The 15,413-nt window shown below is 50.7% G+C and overlaps 1 protein-coding gene across 1 annotated transcript; it reads left to right on the top strand.

Annotated features, from left to right (window-relative positions):
• Positions 1-14,222: 14,222 nt before the first annotated feature.
• On the top strand, positions 14,223-15,161 carry LOC140128612 (olfactory receptor 10R2-like). Its single transcript, XM_072150311.1, has one exon. It carries the CDS (start codon positions 14,223-14,225, stop codon positions 15,159-15,161), a length of 939 nt encoding a protein of 312 aa, XP_072006412.1.
• Positions 15,162-15,413: the final 252 nt, after the last annotated feature.

Raw genomic sequence — 15,413 nt, 5'->3', positions numbered from 1 at the left:
GATATGGATCATCAAAAAGAAAATTAAAATTAAAATTCTAAAGTTGTTGAGGTTTCCAAATCCTAAAAGAAGAAATTCTGTGACCAGTGACTGATTCTTGTGATCCATTCCCTGGAGACCAGAAGAGATTATGTGACATGAGCAGAACACCCCATCATGAGACCTGAAGATTTGTGGTTTTCCTTAGAATCACAACCACCTTGGCCTTTGCTCCATGGTAGGTAGTAGAAGATCGGTATTCATGAGGATTTACCCGACAGCCGTTCTGGTATAGTTCATGCACCAGAGGAACCACAAGTGACCGTCTAATCCAGGGGATTCATGTGTGTGGATGAGCTGGCGTTTACCATCCTTGGGTATCTATTCAGAGCATAAATAGTCTATTATTCATTGATTTGGTTCTCGTGGGTTTGGTCACCAATGTTAATGTAGTTCATGGAACACAGTAAGTGAAGCAGATCTGAAATGCTGTAATATGTAAAAGATGGTAAATGGGAAACCAGCCAAGGTGTTTCCAAAAACGGTAGAGGGCAACTTGTGTTTGACCCATCAGCTAGGGATGGATATTCTTGTGTAGACATTACCCATGCTAATATTCATGAGTCTTTATGGTCTAGACCAGTGATTTTCAACCTTTTTTGAGCCGCGGCACACTTTTTATGCTTAGAAAATCCTGGGGCACACCACCAACCAAATTAGCGCAAAATGACACTAAAACAGTCATATTATACATATAGCTAATAATATAGATTCTAAATTTATTTTACTCACTCATTGTGAAACCTGGGCCTGTTTGGATAAACACAAAAGGGATATCCTGGCAGGAATGGTGGAAAGACACACACGAAGCTCTTCCTCAACAGTTCTCAGTTTCTCCCTGTTTTTAGTATATGGTGCTGATTATTTTGTGGCTCATATACTGCAAAATAAAGGGGTACAATGAGAAGTACTATGGCCATGAGGCCAGAATACAAGTGCCAGCTCATAAACTCAGCATATGAGCTGGTACTTGTAGTACTCCAGCCTCATGACTATAGTATTTCTCATGTTACATTTCTCATTGTTATATGCAGTATACTGCTGGAGTACTAAAAGTACCAGCTCATATGCTGAGTATTCTGCCAACAGTTCATATACGCAGGCAAAAGCTCATATAGCCAGCATTATTGGTGGGCATTACCTTGGCGGTGGGCAAATGCGAGAGTCTCTCCGCTCTCAGGATGATGCGCCGGCCTCGGTGACATCATTTTGTCGCACGAGGTTCAAAGCTTGCACATGTGTTATTGTACACGTCTCCTATATTGTAAGAAGCCGTGACGGCGCATCGCTGCGCATTGCCGGGAAACAAAACACAGGGGGCACCATAGTTTGGGGAACTTTCCCCGCGGCACACCCGACCATGTGTCGCGGCACACTAGTTGAAAATCACTGGTCTAGACACTTTTTGTTACTGATGGAGGCCATGGTAACCCCTTTTTTAAGCTTTGCTACTTTAACACCATGGTTGCTTGCAGGGAAATCATCGACCCTAGACCAACTTGGTCAGATTGGGAGATCCATAGCAATATGAATACTCATCACCAGGGCCGAATACTCATCACCAGGGGCCGAATACTCATCACTGGGGCTGAATACTTATCACCAGGGGCTGAATACTCATCACCAGGGGATGAATACTTATCACCTGGGCTGAATACTCATCACCAGGGTCCGAATACTTATCACTGGGGGCTGAATACTTATCACCAGGGGCCGAATACTCATCACCAGGGGCCGAATACTCATCACTGGGGCTGAATACTTATCACCAGGGGCTGAATACTCATCACCAGGGGATGAATACTTATCACCTGGGCTGAATACTCATCACCAGGGTCCGAATACTTATCACTGGGGGCTGAATACTTATCACCAGGGGCCGAATACTCATCACCAGGGGCTGAATACTCATCACCAGGGGCTGAATACTCATCACCGGGGGCCGAATACTCATCACCAGGGGCTGAATACTCATCACCGGGGGCCGAATACTCATCACCAGGGGCCGAATACTCATCACTGGGGGCCGAATACTCATCACCAGGGGCCAATACTCATCACTGGGGCTGAATACTTATCACCAGGGGCAGAATTCTCATCACCGGGGCTGAATACTCATCACCGGGGGCTGAATACTCATCACCGGGGGCCGAATACTCATCACTGGGGCTGAATACTCATCACTGGGGCTGAATACTCATCACCAGGGGGCGAATACTTATCACCGGGGGCCGAATACATATCACCGGGGGCCTCATACTCATCACTGGGGCTGAATACTCATCACTGGGGCTGAATACTCATCACTGGGGCTGAATACTCATCACCAGGGGGCGAATACTTATCACCGGGGGCCGAATACTTATCACCATGTCCGTTTTTCTTGTGTAATAAAAAATATCTACATTTCAGTTTTTTGCTGTCAAGATAAGGGCAGAGTGTACATTACTGGGGGGCAGAGGGCACATTACTGGGGGGCAGAGTGCACATTACTGGGGGGCAGAGTGCACATTACTGGGGGGCAGAGTGCACATTACTGGGTGGCAGAGTGTACATTACTGGGGTGCAGAGTGCACATTACTGGGGGCAGAGTGCACATTACTGGGGGCAGAGTGCACATTACTGGGTGGCAGAGTGTACATTACCAGGGGGCAGAAGGCACATTACCGGGGGGCAGAGTGCACATTACTGGGGGGCAGAGTGTACATTACCGGGGGGCAGAGTGCACATTACTGGGGGGCAGAGTGTACATTACCGGGGGGCAGAGTGCACATTACTGGGGGAGCAGAGGGCACATTACTGGGGGGCAGAGGGCACATTACTGGGGGGCAGAGTGCACATTACTGGGGGGCAGAGTGCACATTACTGGGGGGCAGAGTGCACATTACTGGGGGGCAGAGAGCACAGTACTGGGGGGCAGAGTGCACATTTCAGGGGGGCAGAGTGCACATTAATGAGCAAAAAAATATTTTTTATTATCTTACCAATTGTCTGCAATGAAACAAAGAGTAAAAAACTTAAAGGGTTCTGAATACTTTCCATACCCCCTGTACCCCTGAAGCGGCCCCTGGCTATAGATCACGTATTAGGTAGATAGGTGGCAGATCTTACCTCTGGATGTATAAGACCAGTTACCTTGTTTTCATACAATTATTCCATTTATATATCATATACATTGTCGGAGGCTCCTGGGGGTGATGTATAATTATTGTCAATAGACTCGTTAACTATCTGCTTTATTTTTGTGAAATAATGATGAGGGGATTTTGCTGAGATTTCCCCAGACTCCACATTGTTATTTTTGTAGATGTTTCTTTATCAATAACTCAAAATTTAAAAAAAAACACATAAGAAAAGTAACTGGTCTACAACATGGGCCGGTACCAGTTAGGACCACTCAGTCCATTCCCAGGTTACTTGAAGGGGCTGCACAACAATAACAAATCACCTATAGTATAAACCTCAGGGTATACAAGAGGTTTAAGAATCACATCTAAAGGTGTATAAGGGCAGAGATGTGAGGGCAGGAGTAATAAAGACACCCGCCAGTAGGAGATGTAGCATCGGCATTCACTCCTAATGTGTGATGTAATGAATTTCAGTTACTTAGGGTTTCTAAATAATGATGAAAGTTACCCAAAAACCAAATTTACAAAACAGAAAGGACAAAATTATTTAGGTGCATTTGGAAGTGAATTGGTGCACCCTCAGCCGCCACCAAATGGGGAATTGTTAAACTGCAGTCCTGGGGGCCCAGCCGCTACATGGGGCCCGAGATGAAGTCCGACTCCAGTCCTCAATCGCTCATCAGGGCCGTATGAAAGGGGTGACAACACATAACAAGTTAAACTGAGCACTCACTTTCTGGCTTTCCCTGCAGCACCTCTTCTCCCTGGGATACCTGTGAAGTAGTGTCAGCAGAGCCACAGATCTGGCCCTGCACTAGAGGGGAGAGGAGCTGCAGGGGAGCGCTGGAATGTAAGTACTCGATTTCTTTTTATGTGTCCTGTTCTACCTATATAGTGGGGAGGCAGTATGTGCTGGGCTACCTATATACTGGGGCGCAGTGTGTGCTGGGCTACCTATCTACTGGGGGGCAATGTGCGCTGGCTACCTATCTAGTGGGGAGGCAGTATGTGCTGGGCTACCTATATACTGGGGCGCAGTGTGTGCTGGGCTACCTATCTACTGGGGGAAAGTGTGTGCTGGCTATCTATCTAGTGGGGGACAGTGTGTGATGGCCTACCTATCTTCTCGGGGTCAGTGTGTGCTGGGCTTCAATCTACTGGGGGCAGTGTGTGCTGGGCAACTTTTCCACTGGGGGGCTGTGGGGGCTGGGCTACCTATTTACCTGGTGGGCAGTATGTGCTGGGCTACCTACATAGTGTGGGAGCAGTGTGTGCTGGGCTATCCATCTACTGGAAGTCAGTGTTTGCTGGACCACCTATCTCCTGGGGGGCAGTGTGTGCTGAGCTACCAATCTACTGTGTGCTGGGCTTCAATCTACTGGGGGCAGTGTGTGCTGGGCAACTTTTCCACTGGGGGGCTGTGGAGGCTGGGCTACCTATTTACCTGGTGGGCAGTATGTGCTGGGCTACCTACATAGTGTGGGAGCAGTGTGTGCTGGGCTATCTATCTACTGGAAGTCAGTGTTTGCTGGACTACCTATCTCCTGGGGGGCAGTGTGTGCTGAGCTACCAATCTACTAGGGTGCAGTGTGTGCTGGGCTATCTATCTACTGGTGGAAGTGTGTGCAAGGCTACCTATATAGTAGGGAGGCAGTGTGTGCTGGTCTACATATATACTGGGGGGTACTGTGCACTGGGCTACCTATTTACTGGAGGGCAGTGTGTTCTGGACTACATATCTACTGGAGGGCAGTGTGTGCTAAGCTACCATCTACAGGGTGCAGTGTGTGCTGGGCTACCATTTACTGGGGGGCAGTGTGTACAGGGCTACCTATGTACTGGGGGGCAGTGTGTGCTGAGCTACCTATCGACTGGATTGGCAGTGTGTGCTGGGCTACCTATCTACTGGAGTGGTAGTGTGTGCTTGGCTACCTAAGTACTGGGGGCAGTGTGTGCTGGGCTACCTATGCACTGGAGGGGCAGTGTGTACTGGGCTACCTATCTACTGGGGGCCAGTGTGTGCTAGGCTACCTATTTACTGGGGGGGGGGCAGTGTGTGGTGGGCTCCCTATCGACTGAGGGCAGTGTGTGCCGGGCTACCATTAACTGGGAGCAGTGTGTGCTGAACTACCACTATACTGGGGGGCAGTGTGTGCTGGACTTTCTATCTACTGGAAGAGCTGTGTGTGCTGGGCCCCTATGTACTGGGGGTCAGTGTGCTGGGATACCTATCTACTGGGGGGGGGCAATGTGTGGGAGGCTACAATCTTCTAGGAGGTCCGGTGTGTGCTAGGCTGCCTATCTATTAGTTGGTAGCGTGTGCTGGGATACCTAACTTCTGGTGGGGCAGTGTGTGCTGGGCTACCTCTCTACTGGGGGGCAGTGCGTGCTTGACTACCTATTTACTGGGGGAAGTGTGTGCTGGGCTACCTAACTAGTAGAGGGGCAGTGTGTGCTGGGATACCTATCTAGTAGGGGCAGCATATGCTGGGCTACCTATCTACTGGAGGGGTAGTGTGTGCTTGGCTACCTATGTACTAGGGGGCAGTGTGTGCTGAGCTACCTATGCACTGGAGGGGCAGTGAGTACTGGGCTACCTATCTACTGGGGGGCAGTGCGTGCTTGAATACACATCTGCTGGGGGCAGTGTGTGGTGGGCTCCCTATCTACTGGGGAGCAGTGTATGCTGGACTATCTATCTAGTGGAAGAGCTGTGTGTGCTGGGCTTCCTATATACTGGGAAGAAGTGTGTGCTGGGCTACCTATCTACTGGGGGGGGCAATGTGTTGGGGGCTACAATCTAGGGGTTCCGGTGTGTGCTAGGATTCCTATCTATTAGTGGGAAGCGTGTACTGGGCTACCTATCTATTTGTTTGCAGTGTGTGCTGGGCTACCTATCTACTGGAGGGGCAGTGTTTGCTGGGCTACCTATCCAATGGGGCAGTGCGTGCTTGACTACCTAATTACTGGGGGCAGTGTGTGCTGGGCTACCATTTACTGGGAGCAGTGTGTGCTGGGCTACTTATATACTAGGAGGCAGTGTGTGCTGAATTACCTATTTAGTGAAAGAGCAGTGTGTGCTGGTCTACCTATCTACTACGGGGAAGCATGTGCTGGATTTCCTATGTACTGGGGGTGCAGTGTGTACTGAGCTACCATCTACTGCGGACAATGTCTGCTGGGATACCATTCTACTAGGGGACAATGTGAGTTGGGCTACAATCTTCTGGGGGCGCAATGTGTGCTGGGCTACCTAACTACTGGAGGGGCAGTGTGTGCTTGGATACCTATCTAGTGGGTGCAGCATATGCCGGACTACCTATCTACTGGAGTGGTAGTGTGTCCTTGGCTATCTATGTACTGGGGGGCAGTGTGTGCTGGGCTACCTATGCACTGGAGGGGCAGTGTGTACTGGGCTACCTATCTACTGGAGGGGCAGTGCATGCTTGGCTACTCATCTACTGGGGGCAGTGTGTGCTGGGCTACCTATCTACTGGAGGGGCAGTGCATTGTTGGCTACCTATCTACTGGGGGCAGTGAGTGCTGGGCTACCTATTTACTGGGGGGAAGTGTGTGCTGGGCTACCATTTACAGAGATCAGTGTGTGCTGGACTCCCTACAATCTTATGGGGGGGGGATTGGTGTGTGCTGGGCTACCTATCGACTAGCGGGCAGCATGTGCTGGGTTTCCTATGTACTAGGGGGGGAGGGTGTACTGAGCTACCATCTAATGGAGGGGCAGTGCATGCTTGGCTACCTATCTACTGGGGGTAGTGTGTGCTGGGCTACCATTTACAGGGAGCAGTGTGTGCTGGACTACCTATATACTGGGGGGGGCAATGTGTGCTGGGCTACAATCTTCTGGGGGGGATTGGTGTGTGCTGGGCTACCTATCTAATAGGGGGCAGAATGTTCTGGGTTTCCTATGTACTGGAAGTGCAGTGTGTACTGAGCTATCATCTACTGGGGACAGTGTCTGCTGGGCCACCAATCTACTAGGGGACAATGTGAGCTGGGCTCCAATCTTCTGGGGGTGCAGTGTGTGCTGGGCTACCTAACTACTGGAGGGGCATTGTGTGCTGGGATACATATCTAGTGAGTGCAGCATATGCTGGGCTACCTATCTAATGGAGTGGTAGTGTGTGCTTGGCTACCTATGTACTGGGGGCCGTGTGAGCTGGGCTACCTATGCACTGGAGGGGCAGTGTGTACTGGGCTACCTATCTACTTGGGGGCAGTGTGTGCTGGGCTACCTATTTACTGGGGGGGGCAGTGTGTGCTGGGCTCCCTATCTAATGGGGGCAGTGTGTGCCGGGCTACCATTAACTGGGAGCAGTGTGTGCTGAACTACCACTATACTGGGGGGCAGTGTGTGCTGGGCTACCTATCTACGGGGGGGGTCAATGTGTGGGAGGGTACAATCTTCTAGGAGATCCGGTGTGTGCTAGGCTGCCTATCTATTAGTGGGTAGCGTGTGCTGGGCTACGTATCTACTGGAGGGGCAGTGTGTGTTGGGCTACCTCTCTACTAGGGGGCAGTGTGTGCTGGGCTACCATTTACAGGGATCAGTGTGTGCTGGACTACCTATATACTAGGGGGCAATGTGTGCTGGGCTACAATCTTCTTGGGGGGAGTGTGTGCTGGGCTTACCTAACTACTGGAGAGGCAGTGTGTGCTTGGATACCTATCTAGTGGGTGCAGCATATGCTGGGCTACCTATCTACTGGAGGGGTAGTGTGTGCGTGGCTACCTATGTACTGGGGGCAGTGTGTGCTGGGCTACCTATGCACTGGAGGGGCAGTGTGTACTGGGCTACCTATCTACTGGAGGGGCAGTGCATGCTTGGCTACTCATCTACTGGGGACAGTGTATGCTGGGCTACCTATCTACTGGAGGGGCAGTGCATGCCTGGCTTCCTATCTACTGGGGGCAGTGTGTGCTGGGTTACCTATTTACTGGGGGGCAGTGTGTGCTGGGCTACCATTTGCAGGGAGCAGTGTGTGCTGGACTACCTATATACTGGGGGGGGCAATGTGTGCTGGGCTACAATCTTCTGGGGGGGTGGATCGGTGTGTGGTGGGCTACCTATCTACTAGGGGGCAGCATGTTCTGGGTTTCCTATGTACTGGGGGTGCAGTGTGTACTGAGCTACCATCTACTGGGGACAGTGTCTGCTGGGCTACCAATCTACTAGGGGACAATGTGAGCTGGGCTACAATCTTCTGGGGGGGCAGTGTGTGCTGGGCTACGTATCTAGTGGGTGCAGAATATGCTGGGCTACCTATCTACTGGAGTGGTAGTGTGTCCTTGGCTATCTATGTACTGGGGGGCAGTGTGTGCTGGGCTACCTAGGCACTGGAGGGGCAGTGTGTACTGGGCTACCTATCTACTGGGGGGCAGAGTGTGCTGGGCTACCTATGTACTGGGGGGGGGCAGCATGTGATGGGCCCCCTATCTACTGGTGGCAGTGTGTGCCGGGCTACCATTAACTGGGAGCAGTGTGTGCTGAACTACCACTATACTGGGGGGCAGTGTGTGCTGGACTTTCTATCTACTGGAAAAGCTGTGTGTGCTGGGCCCCTATCTACTGGGGGGCAGTGTGTGCTGGGCTACCTATCTACTGGGGGGGGCAATGTGTGGGAGGCTACAATCTTCTAGGATGTCCGGTGTGTGCTAGGCTGCCTATCTATTAGTGGGTAGCATGTGCTGGGCTACCTATCTACTAGAAGGGCAGTGTGTGCTGGGCTACCTCTCTACTGGGGGGCAGTGCGTGCTTGACTACCTATCTACTGGGGGAAGTGTGTGCTGGGCTACCTAACTACTAGAGGGGCAGTGTGTGCTGGGATACCTTTCTAGTAGGGGCAGCATATGCTGGGCTACCTATCTACTGGAGGGGTAGTGTGTGCTTGGCTACCCATGTACTGGGGGGCAGTGTGTGCTGGGCTACCTATGCACTGGAGGGGCAGTGTGTACTGGGCTACCTATCTACTGGGGGGGCAGTGCGTGCTTGAATACACATCTGCTGGGGGCAGTGTGTGGTGGGCTTCCTATCTATTGGGGGGCAGTGTATGCCGGGCTACCATTAACTGGGAGCAGTGTGTACTGAACTACCAGTATACTGGGGGGCAGTGTGTGCTGGACTATCTATCTAGTGGAAGAGCTGTGTGTGCTGGGCTACCTATATACTGGGGGGGGGGGCAGTGTGTGCTGGGCTACCTATCTACTGGTGGGGCAATGTGTGGGGGGCTACAATCTTCTAGGGGGTCCGGTGTGTGCTAGGCTTCCTATCTATTAGTGGGCAGTGTCTACTGGGCTACCTATCTATTAGTGGGCAGTGTGTGCTGGGCTACCTATCTACTGGAGGGGTAGTGTTTGCTGGGCTACCTATCCACTGGGGGCAGTGCGTGCTTGACTACCTATCTATGGGGGGCAGTGTGTGCTGCGCTACCTATCTACTGGGGGCAGTGTGTGCTGGGCTACCTATCTACTGGGGGGGCAATGTGTGGCGGGCTGCAATCTTCTAGGGGGTCCGGTGTGTGCTAGGCTTCCTATCTATTAGTGGGCAGCGTGTACTGGGCTACCTATCTGGGGGCAGTGCGTGCTTGACTACCTATCTATGGGGGGCAGTGTGTGCTGGACTACTTATATACTAGGGGGCAGTGTGTGCTGGATTAGCTATCTAGTGAAAGAGCAGTGTGTGCTGGTCTACCTATCTACTAGGGGGCATCATGTGCTGGGCTACCTATGTACTGGGGATGCAGTGTGAGCTGGGCTACCTATATAGTAGGGGGGCAGTGTGTGCTGGTCTACCTATATACTGGGGGGGCAGTGTGTGCTGGGTTACCTATTTAATGGGGCAGTGTGCACTGGGCTACCTATCTACTGGAGGGCTGTTTGTGGTGGGCTACCTCTCTACTGGGGGGGCAGTGTGTGCTGGGCTACCATTTACTGGGAACAGTGTGTGCTGGTCTACCTATATACTGGGGGGGGCAGTGTGCACTGGGCTACCTATCTACTGGAGGGCTGTTTGTGGTGGGCTACTTCTCTACTGGGGGGCAGTGTGTGCTGGGCTACCATTTACAGGGAACAGTGTGTGCTGGGCTACCTATATACTGGGGAGCAGTGTGTGCTGGACTACCTATCTACTTGAAGAGCCTTGTGTGCTGGGCTACCTATCTACCGGAGGGGCAGTGTGTGCTGCGCTGCCTATCTACTGGGGGCAGTTTGTGCTGGGCTACCATTTACTGGGAGCAGTGTGTGCTGGATTACCTATCTAATGAAAGAGCAGTGTGTGCTGGACTACCTATATACTGGGGGGGGGCAGCGTGTGCGGGGTTACCTTTCTAGTAGGGGCAGCATATGCTGGGCTACCTATCTACTGGAGGGGTAGTGTGTGCTTGGCTACCCATGTACTGGGGGGCAGTGTGTGCTGGGCTACCTATGCACTGGAGGGGCAGTGTGTACTGGGCTACCTATCTACTGGGGGGGCAGTGCGTGCTTGAATACACATCTGCTGGGGGCAGTGTGTGGTGGGCTTCCTATCTATTGGGGGGCAGTGTATGCCGGGCTACCATTAACTGGGAGCAGTGTGTACTGAACTACCAGTATACTGGGGGGCAGTGTGTGCTGGACTATCTATCTAGTGGAAGAGCTGTGTGTGCTGGGCTACCTATATACTGGGGGGGGGGCAGTGTGTGCTGGGCTACCTATCTACTGGTGGGGCAATGTGTGGGGGGCTACAATCTTCTAGGGGGTCCGGTGTGTGCTAGGCTTCCTATCTATTAGTGGGCAGTGTCTACTGGGCTACCTATCTATTAGTGGGCAGTGTGTGCTGGGCTACCTATCTACTGGAGGGGTAGTGTTTGCTGGGCTACCTATCCACTGGGGGCAGTGCGTGCTTGACTACCTATCTATGGGGGGCAGTGTGTGCTGCGCTACCTATCTACTGGGGGCAGTGTGTGCTGGGCTACCTATCTACTGGGGGGGCAATGTGTGGCGGGCTGCAATCTTCTAGGGGGTCCGGTGTGTGCTAGGCTTCCTATCTATTAGTGGGCAGCGTGTACTGGGCTACCTATCTGGGGGCAGTGCGTGCTTGACTACCTATCTATGGGGGGCAGTGTGTGCTGGACTACTTATATACTAGGGGGCAGTGTGTGCTGGATTAGCTATCTAGTGAAAGAGCAGTGTGTGCTGGTCTACCTATCTACTAGGGGGCATCATGTGCTGGGCTACCTATGTACTGGGGATGCAGTGTGAGCTGGGCTACCTATATAGTAGGGGGGCAGTGTGTGCTGGTCTACCTATATACTGGGGGGGCAGTGTGTGCTGGGTTACCTATTTAATGGGGCAGTGTGCACTGGGCTACCTATCTACTGGAGGGCTGTTTGTGGTGGGCTACCTCTCTACTGGGGGGGCAGTGTGTGCTGGGCTACCATTTACTGGGAACAGTGTGTGCTGGTCTACCTATATACTGGGGGGGGGCAGTGTGCACTGGGCTACCTATCTACTGGAGGGCTGTTTGTGGTGGGCTACTTCTCTACTGGGGGGCAGTGTGTGCTGGGCTACCATTTACAGGGAACAGTGTGTGCTGGGCTACCTATATACTGGGGAGCAGTGTGTGCTGGACTACCTATCTACTTGAAGAGCCTTGTGTGCTGGGCTACCTATCTACCGGAGGGGCAGTGTGTGCTGCGCTGCCTATCTACTGGGGGCAGTTTGTGCTGGGCTACCATTTACTGGGAGCAGTGTGTGCTGGATTACCTATCTAATGAAAGAGCAGTGTGTGCTGGACTACCTATATACTGGGGGGGGGCAGCGTGTGCGGGGTTACCTATTTAATGGGGGCAGTGTGCACTTGGCTACCTATCTACTGGAGGGCAGTTTGTGGTGGGCTACCTATCTACTGGAGGGCAGTTTGTGGTGGGCTACCTATCTACTGGGGGCAGTGTGTGCTGGGCTACCATTTACTGGGAGCAGTATGTGCTGGACTACCTATCTACTGGGGGACAGTGTGTGCTAGACTACCTATCTACTGGAAGAGCTGTGTGTGCTGGGCTACCTATCTACTGGGGGGGCAGTGTGTGGTGGGCAGTGTATAGAATGGGGAGCAGTGTGTGCTAGGCTTCCTATATACTGGGGGGGGGCAGTGTGTACTGGATACCTATCTACTGGGGAACATGTGGGGGGCTAAGTGCAGTAAATACTGTGTATGCATTGTTAGTGCATTTTGTTCTTTATGTTATGTGAACACACCCTTAATTACTGAATTAAGGGGTGCAGTATATATAATAAAGTTGGGGTTCTGTACTCATTATAATGCAATCCAGGGAACTATATATAGGAAAATGAATTTATGAAGCCCTTCTGTGCAATCTTGTATAATTGTAGAAGGTGGGAACTAAAGTGTGGTGGTAGGCGGCAAACATCTTATCATTGCGGGCCCCAAAATTCTTAGTGGTGGCCCTGGGTCCATCTACTGTAGTGAGGTAGGAATGGTAGGTGGGGCTGGAGAGAAAGAAGTGTGGCTTGAGATGGAGCGGGAGCAGCTACAACGTCCAGACAAACGGCTAGTGGTGTGAAAATACTGGCGCAACTGGGACTGGTGGGTTTGGTGAATGGTCCTACAACCTGTGGCCTGGACCCAGGTAAGTGTCCACCTTTAATTTCAATGTTATCTGTGTGACAATGTTATCAGTATTCTATACATTCATCTGTGTGCGTCTCTCCATATTGCGGTAGTTAGTCGCTATTATATGGGACAACTGCTGCGCGGGACCACCGTATAAGAAGGCCAATATCATACAAAGCTTGTTGGCCTTTTAGTACCTCTTTAACTTTAAAGGTGGAGAATCCGTAGGACCATATGAACCCAGAGGAGATGTTCTCTCTGCTCAGGTCCCATATTCAGGACCCCTGGGCTCTAAGACACCAACAAGAACCACTGAGTTTCAGTATAGTGTAGCGTTCGTAAAGTTTCATGTTCATTAATTGTAAAGAATAAAGAAAACAATAATGTCAGCTGTGGGACTCCGGGACCTCCCCCGAGGATCTTGTGGCATTATATAGTCATGTACGGTGTAGATGGATGTTACTGCTGCTCCTCCACAGAACAGAAGCAGGTAAGACATGGGGATGTCACAATGGGGCACATTTACTTACCCATCCCGTCGCGAACCCCGTCGTGCTTGTCTGACAAGGATTTGGGTCTGATGCGATTCACTAAGATCGTGCATCCAATTTCCATCTGTCGCTTCCCCGATCAGTAGACAGGAGGGGCAATGTTTTTGGACCATGCTTTCCTAATGTCAAGTAGTACACAGAATGTCTAGATATTTTCTTTATAGGTTGTCTTCTGCTTTGAGTTTGGGGTTAAAAAGGTGTATAAGAAAGTTGACTCGAGTTTCCCAGCTGTCAAGACCCCCACCATTCATGAGATGGGGGTCTACCAGTAATAGTCGAGTGCAGCACTGGGCTACCTCCAATGGTCCCAAAAAGAATAAAATGAGTGGCAGCTAAACCAAGCACTCCATTCACATGAAGGACCAGGACCATGTTCTCATGATCTATAGAAGTATAAGACCCCTCTAATGATCAAAGTTACCTAGTGTTTACATTTTTGTGGGGCATTGTGTATTGTGTGGATGAGATATGTAGATGGACTTGATTTATCGCTTGTAGTTGTATTTGTTTTTGTATCTCTCCTTGTAGGTGAAGTATTGATGACTACTAGTAGAAGTTTTCTGCATCCTAATGTGATTTTACTCTTAAATACTCATTGTCTACTATTTGGTGCCTACAAAGACTATTAGCAGGACCTGAAGGTCCACAAAAACCAGAGCCGGGCTCATAATGACAACATTTTGGTAAAACTCACCCAACAAGCCCAATTACTTTCCAGTTACCCATTTTTGACTGATGCCCTGATGATGAGGTAACCAGCAAGGTCCATGTGCCATAACTCCTAATAGCCCAATGGCTTCTCCACTGGTTGGGATTTAACACTGTAGAGTCACTCAGTGTCACTGACCAGAAAGCTGATCCAGCTGGTCTTCAGGTATGGATGAGAAGAATCGGACAGTGGTCACAGAATTTCTTCTTCTAGGATTTGGGAACCTAAACCACATGCGGATTTTAGCATTCACCATATTGCTGATCATTCATGTCATGGCTTTATTTGGAAATATCCTTGTAATTATTGTGGTTGCAGCCACAAAGAGTCTTCATTGCCCAATGTACTTCTTCCTTAGCCAATTGTCTTTATCGGAGATCTTGTTCACCTCCGACATTGTGCCCAACATGCTGCGGCTGATACTGGAGGGTGGAGGGACTGTCCCAGTTTCCCAGTGTATATTCCAGTTCTATTTATCAGCCGTGCCAACCATCGCCCAATGCTTATTGTTGGCTGTTATGTCCTTTGACCGGCACGTGGCCATCTGCAGACCGTTGCACTATGCGCTCATCATGACCTTCACACACCAAGTACAGATGGTCACCATCTGCTGGATCTCGGGCTTCTCCTTGTCCATAGTCGTATGTATTTTCCTAAAAAGATTGACATTCTGTTATTATAACATCATTGACCATTTCTTCTGTGACATTGCGCCTCTTGTTAAGCTTTCCTGCTCGGACACATCTTCCATTGAACTGGTCACGGCTTTGCTTGCCTACCCCATCATACTGTCTCCTTTTGCATTCATTTTGGCCAGCTACATCTCCATTCTCCATACAGTCCTCAAAATCCCCTCTGCCATAGGCCGTCAGAGAGCCTTCTCCACCTGCAGCTCCCACCTGATCTCCGTATGTCTGTATTACGGGACGTTGTCTTCCATCTACATATTTCCACTGAAGGAGAAGTTCATAAATGCAAACAAGGGTCTGACATTAATGTATGCCCTGGTGACCCCTCTGTTCAACCCCCTTATCTACAGCTTAAGGAACAAGGATATTCAAAGCTCCATATTCATATTTGTTAAACTTTCACAAGTCAAGAACTGAGACATTTCTCCAAGCCAACAGTTCTAGTGAAAGAGCTCGCTGAGGTGTGGTGGCTATCACAGGTTAACCTTATTTTCTCAGAAGGCTTTAGGCCGCGGTCACACGTACCGCTAGGCGTCCGTCATAACGCGACGCTAGCGCACAGGGGGAGGTCCTCGGCCCGAACGCACATGCGTTTCCAGGGAAACGCATGCGATTGTTAAGCCGATCGCATGCGTTTCTCTGGAAACGCATGTGCTTTGGGGCCGAGGA

This window comes from Engystomops pustulosus, chromosome 4 (genome assembly GCF_040894005.1).
Source record: "Engystomops pustulosus chromosome 4, aEngPut4.maternal, whole genome shotgun sequence".
Classification (NCBI taxonomy): Eukaryota; Metazoa; Chordata; class Amphibia; order Anura; family Leptodactylidae; genus Engystomops; species Engystomops pustulosus.
Note: the sequence above shows the minus strand (reverse complement) of the source record. Positions and strands in the feature narration are given on the sequence as shown.